The 19,848-nt window shown below is 38.7% G+C and overlaps 2 protein-coding genes across 4 annotated transcripts in view; both read left to right on the top strand.

The window, feature by feature from the left end:
• Positions 1 to 19,848, top strand: part of PLCB1 (phospholipase C beta 1) — a 694,978-nt gene that overhangs the window by 105,115 nt on the left and 570,015 nt on the right. The window lies entirely within an intron of this gene.
• Positions 15,877 to 16,837, top strand: LOC123926781 (RNA transcription, translation and transport factor protein-like). Its single transcript, XM_045980931.1, has one exon. The coding sequence runs from the start codon at positions 15,923 to 15,925 to the stop codon at positions 16,655 to 16,657; it is 735 nt and encodes a 244-aa protein (XP_045836887.1). The 5' UTR covers positions 15,877 to 15,922; the 3' UTR covers positions 16,658 to 16,837.

Below are 19,848 nucleotides of genomic sequence, written 5' to 3'. Positions count from 1 at the left end.
AGGAGCTCTGATGACTCCCACATGATCTGTAGAGAACTTTGTGTCTCTTCCCTAGTTCTCTTGACTTCCCTGGTACATACATTTTGTTTGTCTGCAGAATGGCTTGTTTTCTATGCCCAGTGTGTGGCTACCCCACCACAGCAGAGATACGCTAGCATCACTGAGCCTCAGTGCCAGATTCCAAGGGCCACATGTCCATCCCTGGATCCATCAGCTGTGATGAGGGGAATGACTTCAAATGCTCACTCACCTTGGCAAGGGAGCAGGTGTTTGATATTTTGATCATCTGGCCTGGGCAGCTTCTCTAAGAAGGAAATGATTGGCATTTGAATCACAAGGAGCATTTGGGAGGTCTATATAGTCAGACTAACTATGGAGTAGTTGAAGGTCCAGTAGAAACACATGAACTTGATTCTCTAATTGAGAGGGGGAAGGGTAGAAAGATGAAGGGGTTGGTGTGGGGTGAGTTGAAAGGGTTGGGAGACTAAGGCAGAGAGGTGCGCTACGGCATAGTGACATAGAGTGAAATAACTGGACTTTGAAATTCGGGAGAGAAATGGTGATTTGGGAGGAGACAGGAAATACTTAGAATGAAGGACAAGGAGGATTCATTGGTTATAAAGAGAGGGGAATTTTCAGCCCCAGGGGTTGGGATGAGATTGTGTGCCTTTGGGAGATAAAGAACAGGAGAAGGAATCTGATTGTCAGGAGAGAGATGATGACACATCTGTTAGGGGAAATGTCTCCGATTCAACCATTCAATGGTGGTATGTAAATAGTGACCATAAGGCTACAGGTGAGGTGCAAAGTGGGTTGACTAAGACAGGAAACCATGTTAGCTTGAAGTTAGATCGGGGCGGGGGGTGAGCTTTGGAGGAATGTGGGGGAGTCAATGGCCAATGACTTACCATCCAGATTTATATCATTGCGGGACATGCCATCTCTGAGTTTGTGACAGGATTTTCCTGAACTTCCAGATGGATAGATCAAGTCATGAAGTGGTGATTCAAGACCAAAACACCTGAAAAATGTCATGACTTAATATGTGTGGAAGTATAGTGGTAATGCAAGAGTTCCCTCCACAAAGGAAGACTCTAGAAGCAAGTAAAATGTTTACTGTGGATAAGGCTAATCTGCTATAAGAGCCTGTGCTTGGCTCATGGCCAGGGATTCCCTAATTGTTCCTTAGAGCACAAAGGCAAAACGTGAAAAGGTTAATTTTCAAACACAGGGGTAAATATTTCTTCCTCTTGTACTAATGGGACCTAGCTGTTCCCAAGTGCAGACAACACTGGTCTGAAAGAATGGCTGTGTTTTGGCCAAGCCACGATCTCCTTTTTTGAGACTCTGCCAGTTCCTGGTGGAAGCCAGGAAATATATTTTTAGACCTCTATAACTCGGGCTAAGGGAACTATGTACTGCTTAATGGTTGTCATCCAAAGGATATAAATAGAACCTTTAAGGAGACAAGCCATATGCTTTGTAGTGGTTTCTTAATTTAACTTCAGATCTGATTTACAATCACTTTAATTCCTAAAAACCACTCTATTTTATTCATTAAGAATATGCACTGGCCATAAGAATGCTTTGTAACTTGGATGTGGAATCAAAAACCGAGAAAAATTTCCTCTCCAAAACCTGTAATAAGGTCAAATACTAAAAGCTTATAATAATTGTTTTTAACTGTTCTCTTAGAATTGAAAACAAATGGTATCTAATATCCCCAAAGCAGTGTATTGTTAATAATGTATTTGTATGTTATTACTTTGATTTCCTCATTATTTTTATGCTTTACCTCAAAAGTAAATGTGGCAAATGCTATAGTTGTCGAATTTTTGAAGAATTAAAAGAACTGGTTTCCACTATGATCAGATTTATACTGCTTTGTATCAGAGAATTTTTATGGTAAAATTAATGTAACAAACTTAGAATGATTAATACTGTGGTGCATGCCCACCAGAATGATGAAAATCGAGAAGACTGACAATATCCAGTTTTGGCCAAGACGTGCATAACTAGAACTCTCGTGTTGCTGGTGGGAGTGTGAATTGATTGCCACCACTTTGGAAAACTGTTTATCAGTATTAATTAAAGCAATACACATGGCTACCGTATGAGTCTAAGAGAAATGAACATATATGCTCTTTAGAAGACAAAAGAACATTCAGAATATTTTTATTTGTAATTGTCCCAAACCGCAAACACCCCAGTTGTCTACCAACAAGAGGATGGATAAACACATTGCAAGAATGACCTATTTATGCATGCTGCAATATGGATGAAATCTCATAAGTGTAATGTTGAATGAAAGAAGCCACACACAAAAGATAAACGTGATTCCTTTTGTATGAAATTCAAGAAAAGGCAAAACTAATCAATGGTGATAGAGGTCAGAGTAGTAAGCCACTTTTCTGTGGTAGGTAATGTTGAAAGTGGCGCCTGAGAATTTGGGGATCCTATGGAAGTGTTCTAGAGTTTGGTCCTAAGGGGGCCTCCATGGATGTAAACATTCACTCATTTGTGCACTTGAGGTTAGAGCTCTTTACTGTGTCCACATCATAATTCAGTAAACAGGTGAACATGCATTTTATGCCTCAAAATGAAACAAAATTACTTTTGTTCTTTCTGATTCCTCAGAGAAGACAGAGGTTAAGTCTAAAGCAAAAAGTTGATCCTGGGCCAAGCTGGGGAGGAGATGATGCAATTTAAGTATTGAGAAAAATACAAAGGGGCTTTAACTCGCCTGTATTTATTGCAAAGAGGTAAATTTGTTCTACTGCAAAGGTGTTAAAATTATGTGACTTAGCAGAGGTCCTAATTTTTTTGGCCTGTAGAACCAGTAACAATGTTTTTATCTTTTATACCACATTATATCAGTTAAAATGAAAAAGGGAAGAATTCAATTTTAAGCACTTTTTTCTTAAAAATTTTTGCATGTATAAATCTATATAATCATTTCTATAAATAGGATCATATGGATGCTTACAGTTTTTTTTTGAGCAGATGTTTTTGGGGATGCTTTTTCTGTTTCTTCTACCCGTTTTGCTTCCCCACGTATTGCCACCCTATTGTGTGGTCCTACATAATTTTCTTTAAGTTCAATAATAAGGCACGATTATTATATATACATACAGATATATGTGTGTATACACACACATCCGTAGATAAGTGCAGGTTTCTTTGTCTTCGTGCTACAAAAATGGTGTATCATACACATTTCCTGCATATTGCTTTTATCCTCCCAACAAAATTCCGGGGAAATTCCTTCAAGTCAAGTGTTATTTCATAGTGGTCTAGTCCATAGTCCATGGTGTTGACATACCATAATTTCTTCAACCAAACCTTTGTGTGTGAGTTTTGGTTGAGCATGGTTTTTTAATGACCTTCAATGAGAGAATTTTAGACTCAGAAACAGCAACCAGGGTTATGTCACTTAACTTGTCTGAGCCCAGGTCTTTTCATTCCTCAGAGGGGGATAAATTTATGCCTTCCCCACCGCCCCCCATTATAGGTAGCTCTAAAAATAAAAAAGAACGTATATAGGAGTATATATGTTTGTTATGATGGGGAGATTTTTCCCATTGTTAACTATCATGGATTTACTGTATGGCAGACACTGTTCTAAGAACCTTTAGCATATTCATTTAATTCTTACCAAGTGAGATTCTATGTATTATTTTTCCCATTTTTTCAGATGAGAAAAATTGAGGTAACTTACACAAAGTCAGCAGGAGGTCTCAGATTCAAATCCTGCATAGCCCACTCGAGAGCCTGTGATGTTTATCTTTCATGCATTGTCTCTCAAATATGTTCATTGAACACTTTATTTTATACCTGAGTAACATGGATAATATAAAATATATTTCTCAAGAACATTATGTAATTACGTTATAAATCATGAACAATATTAAAATCTAAAAACAAAAGAAAGGATGTGTATCAATAACTATTTATGTGTAAGAAACCATCGCAAGTCATGGCTTAAAACTATAACCATGTATGTGGGTCGTGATTCTGTGAGTCAGCCATCTGGGCTGAGCTCAGCTAGGTAGTTCTTCTGGTTTCATCTGGACCCACTCAGATTAGGTGATTAGGTGCTGGGTCAGTTGAGCAAGGCTTCTCTGGTGATCTGTAGACTTTAAACTAGGATATTGGGGACAATTGGACCATGAGGTTCTTGTCTTCTGGCAAGCTTCCCAAGCTCATGCAAATAATAGTGGTTTGGTTTCAAGAGGAAGAGTGGAAACATGAGAATTCTGGAGGCCTACATTTTAGAATCAGCACATCATAGCTTCTACCACCTTCTGTAAGTCAAAGCAAGTCACAAGGCTAACATAGCTTCATCCACGTTCTGGGAATTGCTGCCAAGTCACATGGCAGAAAGGCAAAGATACAGGGTGATGAATAATTGCCGCTATCCCATTCAGTGTGGGAACAAAAGAAAAACAATACTTACTTGTTTAATTCAGTCCATAGAGCTCTGACACCAATTTCTTATGAGTACTGTGTGCGTGCCTGCGTGTGCGCGCGCGCGCGCGTGTGTGTGTGTGTTTTCTGCTGAGAATATCTTTTATATATTTACCCTATAGTTTGCCAACAGCTGGTGGTTTGGGGGGGGATTTCTTTCTGAGATAGTGGCCCACTTGCTCTGAATATTTAAGCTGGACCAAAATTCCCCACACTTCAGAGCTATTCTCATGTTCTTGAAATCCTTCTATACTGGACTGATTTTAAATCTCTATTTCTTGGGCATCATGTTGTGGTTTTTCCAGGGAAGAGTACTGTTTGGCAGCATAATCCGTGTATCAAAACCAAGTTCTCTAACTTAGTTGGCTGATAATGTGTGTAAGTTGTACATTTCCTGAAGATCATGTCCTGTTTTTTTCCAAGAAGGGTACCCTTCCTCCACCTTTAGCATCCTACAACATCATACTCAATTCTCAGGATCCCTGCCCCATTGTACTAAAGAACCATAACCATTTAGTAGGTGAGTCAACTGAGGCACAGGTAAGTATCGTGTTTCATAAAGGGTTCATGGACCGAGGATACTAGAGTTTCTCATTTATTGGTCCTTGACCATGTACATCATCTAAGTTGACTTTCAGGTTGTTTCCGGTTTCTCTAGGAAACCATCTCTCTTAATTTTTTTGAAGGCTTAACGTGATATATTCATTAACGCATCCTTTCAACATAACATTTCTCCTGGGAAGCCTGACCGCATAGAATTGGTGGTGTCTTTGCATAAGGAGCCTTAGAAAACCACATTAAAATAGGTGTGTAGTGAATGTTCCTTTTTCATTGGTTTATAGTCACATGGCATAGTAAATGAAAGCATGGATTCAGGAATTGGCCAGACTGGGATTCCTATTACACCTTCACTACTTATAGGATGTATGGTCATAGGCAATTGAATATAACACACACACATACACATACACACAGAGTAGACTGGCACATTGTAATAACTGCTCAATAAATATTCATTATTATTACTCTTGGAAGCAAGAGCGCAGAATGGGAAAATGGCCTTCTTAGATCAGAAGTGATGACTGCAGGACAGGGGATCATTTGTGTAGACTTCTGGTGTTTCTCCATCTTAGCTTTTGAGACTCTTTTAAAGTGTCCAGATGATATGATAGATGTGTCAACTGCCTTGGGTAAGATCCCATGAGATAATACATGCGAAGTGCCTCGTGCAGCATCTGGAAGGGGTCAATAGTCTGTAAACAATTAGCTTTCTTCTTATTGTTCTCCCTCTCCTCCTGGTGACCAAACAGCTCTCCCTCTTTCTTAATCTGGGTTCCCCAGAAGCAGATCCTGAGAAGTGGGTTGTGTTCAGATGAGTTTTAGAGAAGGGTCCCAGAAGAGAATGGCAAAGGAATGGTCGAATCAGGCTAGGGGTGAAGAAGAAACCAAATAAAGACTCCGTTTCAGGGGAGACCCAACATAAGCATGATCCCTTGGGGTGCCATAGAGCGCAACCCTACCTCACAATATATTCTTCCTTGAGTCAGGGGAGCTTTCCTTTCATAATCCTGCACCTGTCTCTCATTGCCTAGGGGCTGTCCTGGTGGGGTGTAACTTCCCAGGCATTTCAGCTCTCCATATTCATATGCAGCTCCAGGAGACCAAGAAGAATTTCCACAGAAGGCTGCAGGTATAAGCTGTTGGGAATAAGGCATGTACAAGCTAGGGGTGGGTGCATGGGACCTACAGAAGGGATGGAGGTGGCAGATCTCGGCAGGCAAGAACAGAATCTTTTGCATCCTCTCAGAGTTTATATGGATCAGATAAACAAAGAAATCACTTCCTGAGGGAAAAGCAAGGTTAACGTTGAGGTCAAAGTCATGGATTATGTTTGTGAGCAGCTATTAAAGCAGTGTCCAGCAACAGCAACAAGTCTATTTGTGAAGATCAAACACCCGAGAAATCTGTGTCAAGCTTCAGGCCCTCCAGTTAATCTTCTGACAGACGTGAGGTGAAAGTGGCTAGGGGTATTTGATTAGAGCATTAGGGATAAAAGGATCGTGTTCAAGAAGCAGCTTTACTATCATCCCTTGTAGAAGAAAACAACTGGTGATTAATTTTCGGCCATATAGGACTATCCTTTTTCTAAAAGAATGGCTAAATAGTGATTTACATCTTAAAGGGTACTTTTTTTTTTTTTTTTTTAAGATTTTATTTATTTATTTCAGAGAGAGAGAGAGAACACTGAAGGAGAATGTGCGGGAGAATCAGACTGCCCATTGAGCAGAGAGCCCAACCCAGGGCTTGATCCCAGGACTGTGAGATTGTGACCTGAGCTGAAGGCAGATGCTTAACTGACTGAGCCATCCAGGCACCCCATAAGGACACAGACTTTTTGTTTTAACTACAGCCTTTAGGGACAAGGAGCTTAGGGGGAAAAGAAGCAAAGAGAATTTAAGGAAATTTTCAGAATTCAGAAGGAATTTTGAAATTCCTCTTTTGAGAAATATTATTTCATGGGTATTTGTCAAAATCAACATGAAGTCTTCTGGTGGCATAAATCTTCAGTTACAGTCTTTTAGTTGAGGAAATGTAATATTGAAAAAAATCTGAGGATTTGATTCAAATAAGAAGTGATTATTAGAAATAGCAAATTTCCAAAGAGCTGTTTGTAGTCTTTGGCATACTAACAAAGGCACTTATATTTGTGAAAAACTGAATTAATGTTCCTCATTTTGGGGTCTCATGAGAAATTAGAAATGATTGATAAGAATTTTTTCAAGACTTTGGAGGTAAGTTAATAAAACACTTTATATGTAATGCATGGCTTGTCATCCTTCTTCCATTCTTGTCTGGGTTAAGGACCTGTCCATCAGTGGAAGCAATTGGAAAGAAAATTTTGCCTGAAGCTGCATGAGAATGGGAACCAGAATCATAAATGATGAATGTTGGTAAGATGCCAAAATTAATTATGAAGGCTATTGAAATGATATGGCATCTTTTCACCTCTTTTGATTGACAGAAGGTATCACAAAATGGAGAGCCATCTTTCCTTTGCTGTGCGCTTCTCTGTGATTTTGGGTCACATCCACTCCGAAATCTGTGTCTCCATTGAAGCCATGTCTTTATGTTTGTCAATATGAAGTGGCAAAGACAGTCTGTGTAGGTGGCTCCAATGAGTCCCGTAACCAGAAGGCGTTGAGCCACAATTCGTTTCCTTTGATAACTGGCAGGTTGCTGTCTGTGCCATCTCTCTGATGTCACTATTTGAGCATATTAGCTGTGCCTTCCCCTAATTATTCATGCTTCCATTGTTACCCATTTGAAATTTATGACCATAAGGACAGTGGATTAGAAGCCCGAGGAATTGAGGCTCAAATCTGCCAGAGATTTACTGTCATTTTTTTAGGTGCAAAGTGTTAACAGGGAAGCCAAGTCACTTCAATCTTTGGCGTAGTACATTGAGTGTAGAATTAACTGAGAATGCGAGAACGTGTGCATTTTCTCCAACATGGCTGGAAAATCAGACAGGGAGTTGTTGAAAACTGGGATTTAAACTTAAGCCTATCATTCCATATCTGATGGGCATCACCCTATGTCTGTGAAAATCTGCCACTGGAGATGAGCAATGCAACCTTAGAAGGGTGCTTTCAAGGTGGGTGTCAGAGGTGGTCTTTACTCCATTAGTGTTGCCCATTTAATTCTTTGCAATTTTTCATTAGTTGATTAAAGAGAAAATCCTGTGCTGATCATGTGGCACAAATTGCCACAATAAGTACCTCATCTTCCATGTTACAATCTCATTTATTTTTCTCTATTATTTGTGATCTGTTGGCTTTGTGACCTTGTGCTTCAAATAAATTTGCATCTGTGATGTAGTTGGTAATTAGATACTCATTATCATATCTTCTGTCATCTTTGAGTGGCCTTTTTAACCTTTTTTCTTTTTTAAATCCGTTAATCTACGGGCTAATCAAAGTGGGAAGAACTACCAGTAACATATTTACATTTTAAACCTTTAGCCAACTGACGCATCTCATCCTTTTATTTCTCTCTGTCAGTCAACGGATATGTATTGACCTCAACAGTACACCACGGTCCTTGCTGGCTGCTGGATCGGGGTGAGGCAGGGGTGGGGAGGGGGCAAGGGCACTGATGCATTTCATCTTGCTTGGAGTCTGTCAGCCCACAGATATTTATTGAGCCCGAACAATATGTCATGGATTTTGTTATTTGCTGGGATTCAGAGCTGGAAAGACATAGTTCCTTTTATTCACAGAATTTATAGAAGAGACACAAACAGAAGCAATGTGGTAGATACAAGATGTAGGGCTGGTGAAGGGCTAATCTGGGAAAATAAGGAAGTTCACCTTGGCGTTGAAGCTCACTGCATAGAGGGGAGTTTGCCTGGTGGATAAGAGCTTGGGGAGGCAGTCAAGGCAGGGAAACAAGCAGTCAAAAGCACAGAGTCGGGGCACCTGGGTGGCTCAGTGGGTTGAGCCGCTGCCTTCGGCTCAGGTCATGATCTCAGGGTCCTGGGATCAAGTCCCGCATCAGGCTCTCTGCTCAGTGGGGAGCCTGCTTCCCTCTCTCTCTCTGCCTGCCTCTCTGCTACTTGTGATCTCTCTCTGTCAAATAAACAAATAAAATCTTAAAAAAAAAAAAAAAGCACAAAGTCTTGTCAAGCTCCCAGGTCTACTAGTTACTCTGCATTATTGGAAATCCAAGGCAAGGAATGGCTGCAGCTGGGAGGTCTGGTTGGGTGAAGGTGAGATAATAAAAAGCTGTGTATACTGTTCAAAGTCGATTGTATCTTACTTGCCTGCCAGTTGTTAGAAGGGCATGTGCCCTTCTGGGAGTCATTGTTACAGCTAAGAACACAGGAAAGAGAATTTTCCAACAACACAGATTACACACTTTTAAATAAGACTCAAACCCAGAATTTCTTGCCCATAATACATTCAGAGTTGGGACAGATTTTATGGTGAAGTTTGAGATGATGTGATTTGTTTGTTGCAGTAAAGATGACTGGAATTGAGAATGCCCATAAATGAAAAACTTCTATTGCACTAGCCTTAGGAATGTAGGTATTAATATTTTCACTTGTAGGTCAACACTGACAACATGCCCTTAGCAAATGCTTGGAAAAGGCAGGAAGTTCTGAAAGGCCTTCATGATGTTACTTGAAGACTGAGTTTGCAACTTCAGATATTCCGGACTGGAAAAGAGGTAGTTAGGAAATACGGGTGAAGAGAGAGTGAGGATACGGTGGTACATTCATCATAGAGTGGAAAGGAAAGAAACTCTGAGGGGAACTTGGGGGTTCCAGATACAGCTAGGCATGGATGTACTGTCTTTGGCCAAGCTTGTCTCCCAAGGGACATCTCAGGGCATCACACAGCTACTGGTCTTGGTGCCCAGTGGGAGTGTAGCTCTTCCTGTCTGTAATGGACACTTGCCCAGGTCTCTCAGATGGTGTGAGACTGCTGGATTCACTTGACAAAACCATGTCTACATTTTAGTGAATCCTGTGTTGGAGCTTTGCAGGGTCACTAACACCAAGAAAATCTTATATGGCTCCTCCTTTCTATAATGTCTGCACAGCATTGGGGCAGAAGAAGAAAAGATGAAAAGCAGATCTTTTAAATGGGCAATGGCTCATTCTGATTGAGTGATAGTATGTAACATTAGGATAAATGTGAACTTTGATTTGAAGAAGGTTTCAGTTTTATTCAATAGCTGTTTCATGCATAAGCAATACAGCTGTGGACTATATTCTTCTTAAGGTTGTTTTTAATAATACCTCATTAGCGCACCAAGGCAGGTAGAATCCTTACTTGATTTACCCTCCCACTATCCTTCATTTACTTCTGTGGTGTAGAGCACTGAGTGTAGAAATTCATTGGCAGGTCCACATACTATTTGAAGGAGAAGTGCATGGAGGGTACAGCCTTTATCTATACCATGTCTTCCTCTCATGGCTAAAATTAGTATCAGTTCGATAGGCTTGAGATAAAACAGTTATCTATGGTGACATTTTAGTTTTGTTTTGCCTTGTTCTATTAGGTGACCGTATGTCCAGATTTATTGGCAGACCTGTTTAGTGACTTTATATGTGTGAGTCTGTTTCTGGACTTTCCTTGGATCCACTGGGTTGCCCTTCTACCAATACTAGACTGCCATAATTATTCCCAGGTGACTATCATTTGCCATCATGGTTGAGCATCAACAATTTTAAGAAATTATGGATGCCTGGGTGGCTCAGTCAGTTAAGTGTCTGCCTTCAACTTAGGTCATGATCCCAGGGTCCTGCGATCCAGTCCTGTATCTGGCTCCTCGCTCAACGGGTAGCCTGCTTCTCCCTCTTCCTGCTGCTCCCCCTGTTTCTGCTCTCTATCTCTCTCTCTGACAAATAAATAAATAAAATCTTAAAAAAAAAAGAAATCATGATTCATTACCTGGGCTGACTGCATTGCTGATCTAAATAAAATTGGGATTATATTTACAAAGAAGAGGAGATGAATATTGAACTGATGGATAACAGTTTCTGTTATATATATAATTTGGATCAGATGTTATACGAAGGAATAGTTTTTTTTTGTTGTTGTTGTTTTGTTTTTATTTTTGTTTTTAATGAAGAGTGCTTTTTTCTTACTCATTTTATAGAAGTTTTACCCCCAAATCTTCAAATGACTTTTGGGCACATTGCCTTTGTTGTCACTGGAGCATCTTTTGGGAGTCATCTAATAGAGTTTTCCAGAACAAATGTTATCCACTTCTACTTATATTGTTTGAGATGTTGCAATCTTAGAAACCCTATATGATACAATCATGGGAAATTTTAGCCCAAGCCATAAGTATCATTTGCATAAAATAGGGTAGGATTTTTTTTGCCATTAATCCTGTATATGTAAGGGAGGGGTGATCTATGAAACCACTTCCTGTACTGATTTTTGAAGTGACCCTGAAAAGGCCCTTTTAATTTATATAAATCATTTGCAATTGTGAGGTCATGCCCACCTGGGAATAATTCTTAAATCTATGTTATTACTATTATTATTTTTTACTCTCTGTTATACTAGTTCTGTTTAAGTAAAGAACTTTTAAAGGTGTCCAAACTTAGATTAATTGAGGTAATTTCAGGCTGAGGTATCTTCCCCAAATATTGTTCTCTTGCTCAAAATAAAGTAATCAAGAAAATACCGGTAACATGAGTGACTTGCTAGAACTTGTTAGGAGTTGACTACAGATCAGACCCCTCTTTTCCAAGGCATTCTAACTTATCAAGAAAAAAAAAACAAAAACAAAAACTCCACTCATATGTAGGTTTATTGAAAACTGCAATATAACACAGTTACCTTATTTTATATAACCATGAGAAGCTTTTTGATTCAAATAATGTGTACCTTTTCCAGAAGATACCTGCGTATCACACATTCAAAACTAACCACATTATCAGGACATGGGAAAATGGTGTGATGTGTCTTACTTGCTGAAGGTTCACTTTATCTTGAATAATAAAATTACAGATCTACCTCGAATTGAACTTAATTGTAAAACATTGTGTTTCCTTTGCCAATTAACCCAATGGAGGTTTGAGGTAATAAATATGAAAAATGCTTTGTAATCTCAAACGCACTAGGTAGTTGTTAATCGTTGTCATTGCTATATTGGAAAAGCTACCTGTGACCACCAAGAATGAAGAAAAAGTCTTAACTGTGAGCGAAGAACAGCTCAACCCTTAGGCAAGTATTTTATCATGGAAAGGTTTTCCAACGATTGTGATTCATAGCAGATGAAAACTAACTCATAAACCAGTGTTTTTCAAACTAGAGGTTTTGACCTGTGAGTAGGTTGTGAAATCAGTTTTTTGGCTGGAGACCAGCATTAAAGAAAAATAAGCAGAATAGAATATATCAGAATATACTAGAAAATACTAGATATACTTAAGGATAAATATTGTTTTGAGATGATTTCCTGGTATACATATATGTAAGTATGTATACATTTACACATAGACTGGATGGAAATATAAAATGTTTTGCGAATCTCTGCTCAAAAACAAAACAAAATAAATCCAATAATAGTGAATGCCATTGCCCTAACCCTTATTCAAAAATTTTAAGAACATGTTGGTTATCCTTTGACTTAGCAATTATTATATTAAATGTTGATAAAAAATGTTAAGAATTTTATATGTCATATGCTTATTGTTCTTTAATCCAGACAGAGCCTGAAGTTTTTTCTAGTAATATTCTTATAAAACACTGAGTTATTAAAGACAGCAAGATATCCAGTTCAATCCAATACATTTATTGAGAATTAGGAATATATAAAAAATATATCAAGGGAAATAAACTAAGATATTTTTATACTTCATGTTAAATGGCAGTTTAATTTCTTCTGTGGGATATGAATATTTCATAAATAGTTGACATTTAAAAGCCTGCTGCAAATTTCAAAATATTGCTTGAATTATTACTATATTTCTCATAACGGAGACTGTATCAGTTAGCTTTTGCTGTATAACAAACCATCCTGAAACACAGCAACTTAAATGGCGGCCATTTATTGAGTGTCTGTTCTGTGGATCAGTAATTTAAGGTGGGCTCTTCTGGGTTGTTCTGGCCTCGGTTGGCTCCCTTGTATATGTGGTCAGCCATTAATCTGTTAAGCTGCTCTGGTTTGAAGGGCTGGTTGGCTCTTGGCTGGGGTGCTTCAGCTTTCCCCAACCCTAATCATTTCTCATCCTAGACTGACTGGCCTATTCAGAGAGCAGAGAAAAGGTACTGAGGGATACACAGAGAGGAAGAAGGAGAGGCAGAGGCAGAGAGAGAGAGAGAGAGAGAATGAGAGAGAGAGAGAGAGAAAGCATGGAAGGCATGTAGTTATGTTGAAGCCTAAATTGGAACTAGAACAGTGTCACTTTGGCTAGCATTCTGCTGGCTAAAGCAAGTCACAGGTCAGCCAGATTTAAGTGGAGGAGGAATAGACACTGTCTCTGGATAAGAGAGATGGCAGTGTATCACAGGGCAGAAGACAGAGTTACAAGGAGGCCATTAACTGGGACCATCCATGCAATGAACCTAACAGTTGTTTTTTTTCCCCTCCATCCTTTTCTGTGGAGTAATGTAATGGACTCTTTCAGACGATGTCCATAGTGACTCTCTTTCCTGCTTCTGTCTGAGTTTTTCTAGCAAAAAGAAGATTAATGTGGAAATTAATCTAATCCATGCATTAATAAATAGAACATTTATTTAAACAGGTCAATTTTTCTCTCAATTTGATTATAATAAATATTATGCTTTTAAATGTCGAATATTGCCAACAGAAGGATTGTGTTTGCTCTGAGGACATTATGAAGCATGCCTTACTGAATAAATGCTTTCCAGAAAGGTGTGGATAAATAGAATTGCAACTGAAACCAGATTTTGTATCTTGAGCCTAAAATTTAAAGACAGCCATGCATTCTCTTTCCAGATGTCTCTAAAAGTCCTATTTTTTAGATGGAGCATTCCCCAAAGTGACCTTCACCTGTGAAACATAATTGCTATCTTTAACCCAAAACGCGGGTCAGAAAGGCTAACATGTCATTTAAAACCTGCAGATAAAATAAATATAATTTGCTGAGAATAGTTTCAACTAAGTCTAGAAATAACCACATACTCGAGTGATTTTTTACATGATAGTTTGTTTCATTTTGAACAAATTAGAAAGAAAATTAGGGGAAATTAGGAAGAAAATTAGAAAGGATAGTACTAACCATATACTCATATGGTAGTCTTTTCATAAGAACTGAGCAAATATGGCATTTGTGTATATCTATCTCGCCTGTGAGTATTGTAGTCTAACGTAATTAGTGAGATGATACTACAAAGTAGTTAGACAACTGACTTCAAATACAGATTGCTTAGGTTTGAACTTAAACTCCATCATGTATTACCTGTGCATCCCACATTACTTAACTTTACAACCTCCTTCCAGTACAATGGAGGTGATAATGGTCCCTACTTCACAAGTTGATACGAGGATTCAATAAGACCACATGCATGGGGTACCCAGGGCAGTGACCATGTGTGGTAAACACTCAATAAATGTTAGCTCTCACTATCAATACTTAAGGTTGGTTTTTATCTCAACCTTCATGTATTTTCATGGATTCATTCCAGACTTGTTGATCTGTTGTTTGATGTTGTATATCTGTGTCAGGGGCCTGGGAGACAGAGGCAAAAGACAAAGTTATGGCCCCCATGTAGCTAGAAATATTGGATGAATCTCCCCCCTCCCCACACACACAAATGCACACAGGTTGATGCCACCCACAAAGGGTAATCAAGCAGGAGGGTCATTTAGAATGTCCACCAGGCTTATTTCTTTTTAGGGGAAAAAAAAGTAAGATTTTATGTATACAATTCTCTGAACCCAGGTGCATACTTCTAGCTGTTAACTATAGTGTTTTGAATTAGTTGGATTTACTCAAATTATACTCAATCTCTATATTTCTCAGAAATATACAGACATTATATTGGTAAATATTGTATTATTGAATATATTAACTTATTATACAGAAATTTCCCAATATTACATAAAGCATGCTTTTTATATAGAGTATGTGTTAAGCCTTAGGGAAGTGGCACATTCTTAATTCTTGCATTATTTAAGCATTTTAATCTTCATTTTTCATTGTCCCATTGAAAATGGCACCTCTTTGCTATTGACGGAACTCTGCCACAAAACAAAGAATGACTATAATTCTCTTCATAGATTCTTGGGCTCCAGGAAAAGCATTGGTGGAGTTTCCCTGGAAAACAAGCTGTCTTATTACCATAAAATCTTTACTACTGATTTGGCTACCCTTGATTTGGTTCTATACCTTTCCCTGCCATGCATTTGCATTTGCTTTGGAACTGGTGAGCTATGTGGTAGGAAAAAATGTGAAATATGAATTTCGTTTACTCATTGAAGAAGTGGCCTTGAGTTCAACCTTTTCCTGTCACGTGCCAGGTCCTTTGTCAATCCCAGCAATGTAGACTCAATAAAGACTTTCCATAAGAAAGAAATCAGAAAAAGATGGGCTTAGTTTCGTTTCCACCTGCTGCTGGGTCATTAGAACAGGTTCAAGACGCAACGTTTGAGCAACTTCCTTATAAAAGAATCATTGAGACCTATTAAAACAGGTAGTTAGTTGGATTGATTTTTTTTTTTGAGAGCTGCTTTAAATGGCTTTTCAATAAATTAACAATCTGATCTGTATGAACTGGCATTAATTATTCATAAAGAGGAATTTATCATAGATTAAAATCAATTTCTTGAGGAGAAAATATTTTGAAATTTCTCTTAGACTTTAGGATTCTGATGATTACAAATTAAAAAGGGGCAGGAATTTTAAAAATGATCAATAAGGCCTGTCCTCTCCCGGCCGAAGCCCGGGAGACCAGAGCGAGACGCGGGGACCATGTTCCGACGCAAGCTGACGGCCCTTGACTACCACAACCCGGCTGGCTTCAACTGCAAAGATGAAACAGAATTTAGAAACTTTATTGTTTGGCTTGAAGACCAGAAAATCAGACACTACAAGATTGAAGACAGAGGTAATTTAAGAAACATCCTCAGCAGTGACAGGCCCAAGTTCTTTGAAAAGTATCTCAAAGATGTTAACTGTCCTTTCAAGATTCAAGATCAACAAGAAGCAATTGACTGGCTTCTTGGTTTAACTGTTAGACTTGAATATGGAGATAATGCTGAAAAATACAAGGACTTGGTACCTGACAACACAAAAAATGCTGACAATGCAGCTAAAAATGCAGAGCCATTGATCAATTTGGATGTAAATGATCCTGATTTTAAGGCTGGTGTAACGGCTTTGGTTAACCTTCTTCAGATTCAGCGTCATGATGATTACCTGGTAATGCTTAAGGCGATTCGCATTTTGGTCCAAGAGCGCCTGACACAGGATGCAGTTGCTAAAGCAAATCAAACGAAAGAGGGCTTGCCTGTTGCTTTAGACAAACATATTCTTGGTTTTGACACAGGAGATGCAGTTCTTAATGAAGCTGCTCAAATTCTGCGATTGCTGCATATAGAAGAGCTCAGAGAGCTACAGACAAAAATTAATGAAGCCATAGTAGCTGTTCAGGCAATTATTGCTGATCCAAAGACAGACCACAGACTGGGGAAAGTTGGAAGATGAATGTTTTAGGATTTCAGCTTCTCACCTACTTAGTACAATTGGGAACCATGTATGCCCTGGCATGTGTTTGGAAATCAAATGTCACATTTTCAAGGGAAGAATCCTAGAAATTTGACTATGTTCTCAAGATTTACCATCATTGCTTTTTCTTTAATAAAGTTCAGGAAAGTGGAAAAAAAATGATCAATAAGTATATTACTTATGTTTTTAATCTTAATATTATTTTGGTTATTATGTAACGAAGGTTTATTTACTAAGCATGCATTTTTTTTAATTTAAGTACAATTTGCATACAGTAAAATTTACGTCTGTAAGTCTACAGTTCTTTAAGTTTAAACAAATGTAGGTAGTCTTTTAACCATCACCACAATCCGGGTATTGAACAATTTTTTTCGCCTTTCGAATTCTCATATAACCTTTTGGAGATTTTTCCATCAGTACTGGTAACCACTGATTTGATTTCTTTTCCTATAATTTTGTCTTTTCCAAAATTTCACATAAATGGCATCATACACTATGTAGCCTTTTGGATCTGTCTCCTTTCATGTAGAATAATGCATTTGAGATTTATCCCTGTTGTTGCTTTGGTCAGTAGTTCATCCCTTTTTATTGCTAAGTAGTATTTCATTGTATGGCCATACCATGAACCATTTATCCATTCCCTAGTTAAGGGACATTTGTTTCTCATTTTTGTTAATTACAAGCATAATCAATTTGTGTTTCTATTTGTTTTGAAAAAGGCCCAATAAAATGGTGTGAAAGAAGTACTTTTTATGGATATTGGGGGAGTGTGGTTGGGAAGTCTTAATCCAAAGCTATTACTAGAATAAATGTCTGCTGTCAACTAGTATAATCAGACACATCAATAGTTCTTAGACTATGTTACCAACTATCACCCTTGCTCTGTTGTTGCTTCAATCCAAGATTTGCCAGGGTTTTTTTTCCTTTTTTTCCCAAATTGTCACATTGATACATTACATTTTCCAAATCTTAAGTTTTTTCTAATAAACTGAAACATTTTGGTGTCTCACAGAGCAGAAAGTGGTACCTGGTCTAGCACAATCATTACACTGATTTTCCTGAAGTTTTATCTAGCAATTTGGGGGGGTACCAGATAGTCATGTAATCTCCAGGTGCTCCATCCTTCAAAAATAGTACTTTGTATGGAAAATATTCTAAATTAACCTCTCAGGAAATTGCAGTAGGATTCTTGTGCCAGTTTTAGCTGAGGCATAAGACAATGGCTGCTGCATTTCTTCTTGAAGATCACCAAGCACGGCTAGAGAGACTTAGAGAGGCTGAGAAAATGGAGAGTAGAACCTGATGAAGGACCCTTGGGGAGAGCTGATACTGATCCCCAATCATACATGTCGAGTGTAGTGACACAGGGTCTAATCAGACCATTTTCAGGTTAGCCTATAGCCAGCATGGGGTCTACTTACAACCTTTTCAAGGGACTACCAGGTGGAGAGAGCAGAGTCTAGCAGAGAGAAGGTAGGATATCTATGCTTAGTCCTAAAGAAGGACTAGAAAATGCACTACAGGAAAATGACACCTTGCCCATCAAAAGAGCAGAACAGCTCCAGTCACGGGAGTGAGGTTAGCAGATCCTGATAGTTTATGTCCTCTTTACTTGAGGAGGCGCAACCAGTCCTTGAGTTGCTATGGGTGCTGACCGCTAGCAACTCACAGCTGCCCCCGTTCTCTGGAGGACTACCCTTGGCTGACAAGGGCCCTCTTGGCCAGAAGTGCCTTGTAGTTCATATCTCCCACCAATCTGGAGGCTGCCGTGGCCAGTGACTAAAAAATGTAGAGGTATGAAATCTCAGCCGCCTTGCCTCAAGACTTGACAACCTCTGTGTTGCAGTGCATGTTCCAGAAGTCTTCATGGGATCAGGATGAGATGAAACTTAGCTGAAACAACATTTTTACTAAGCTCCTTCTCCTGTCCCAGCCTGCTTCTCCTGGTCCCTCTGAGGTATCTTCAGGGGCTCTCCCTCCAAAATTATTTGCACAAGAATCACTGTCTCGGGCTCTGTATCTAGGGAACCTGACCCGAGATAGGAGTCTCCGAAGAATCCTCAAAAGCAGAGAGACAAATGGAAATGAGACCCAGCTAGAGACAGAGACAGGGACCTTGGGGGCTTAAAATGAGGCATACAGAGTATAATTTTTTTGTAGTTAAGTAGAAACATAGAAGAAACTATACAACCAGGGGTAGAATTTCTCTCCCTCCCCTTATCTCTTCACTAAGTTTAAGTATCATAAACCCTGTTAGCAGGGTAAGAAGGGAGTGTCTAACCAAATTAGTTAGGGTAGAGAGCATACATCAGTCATACCCCTTTCTTTCCACCAAGATTCCAGCTCTGTCCTTGAGTCTTAGGAAGAGAAGTGTTATCATAAAACCAATATGACTTTTCCATGATACAAGACATTAATTAAATGGGAAATGGGAGCTGGGAGAGTGTAACCAGAACAGTCATGGAACCTGCCTAAGTTTTCATCTGGGAGCCAGAGAATAATTAACCCACCCAAACGATTTAAGTTGCTAGTAGGGAAAAGTGCTTGGTGATTTTATTTCATGAGTCTTGTCCGTTTGGTTGCTTAATACCCCAGAATAATTAAAAGGACAAAAATAATACGAAAATGCTGGATTTTGGCAAATGAAGACAGAAAACTTGCTTTCCTTCTTAGGCTGAGGGAATGAGTATTTTACTTAGTATTGAGATTCATTAGTAATCAGCAGTTGAGATTAATCAGTAATACATATTATATTAAATATACAAATCTCTAAGTGTTGGTCATCCTGACAACCGCACAGATATCACCGACCAGGATACCTTAGTTTTTCTGACTTTATTGAGGACAGATAATTGACAGACATGGTTATATAAATTTGAAATGTACAACATGATGATTTGATTTCCATATACATTGTGAAGTAATTACTAAGATCAAGATTACAAACAGATCCATCACCTCTCATTATTAACCCCCACTTATTTTGTGGTGAGGATGCCTAAGATCTACTGTAAGCAACTTTCAAGTATACAAAGCTGTATTATTAACTAGAATCATTGACAGAGCACTAGTAATTGCTTTCTTCTTGATAGCAGCTGAATTTCTTTCCTTCTCTTCTTGGCACAAGAAGTACCCAGATACCTGGAGGAAAGGGGAATTTGCAATCCATG

The sequence above is a fragment of the Meles meles genome, chromosome 16 (genome assembly GCF_922984935.1).
Source record: "Meles meles chromosome 16, mMelMel3.1 paternal haplotype, whole genome shotgun sequence".
NCBI lineage: Eukaryota > Metazoa > Chordata > Mammalia > Carnivora > Mustelidae > Meles > Meles meles.
Note: the sequence above shows the minus strand (reverse complement) of the source record. Positions and strands in the feature narration are given on the sequence as shown.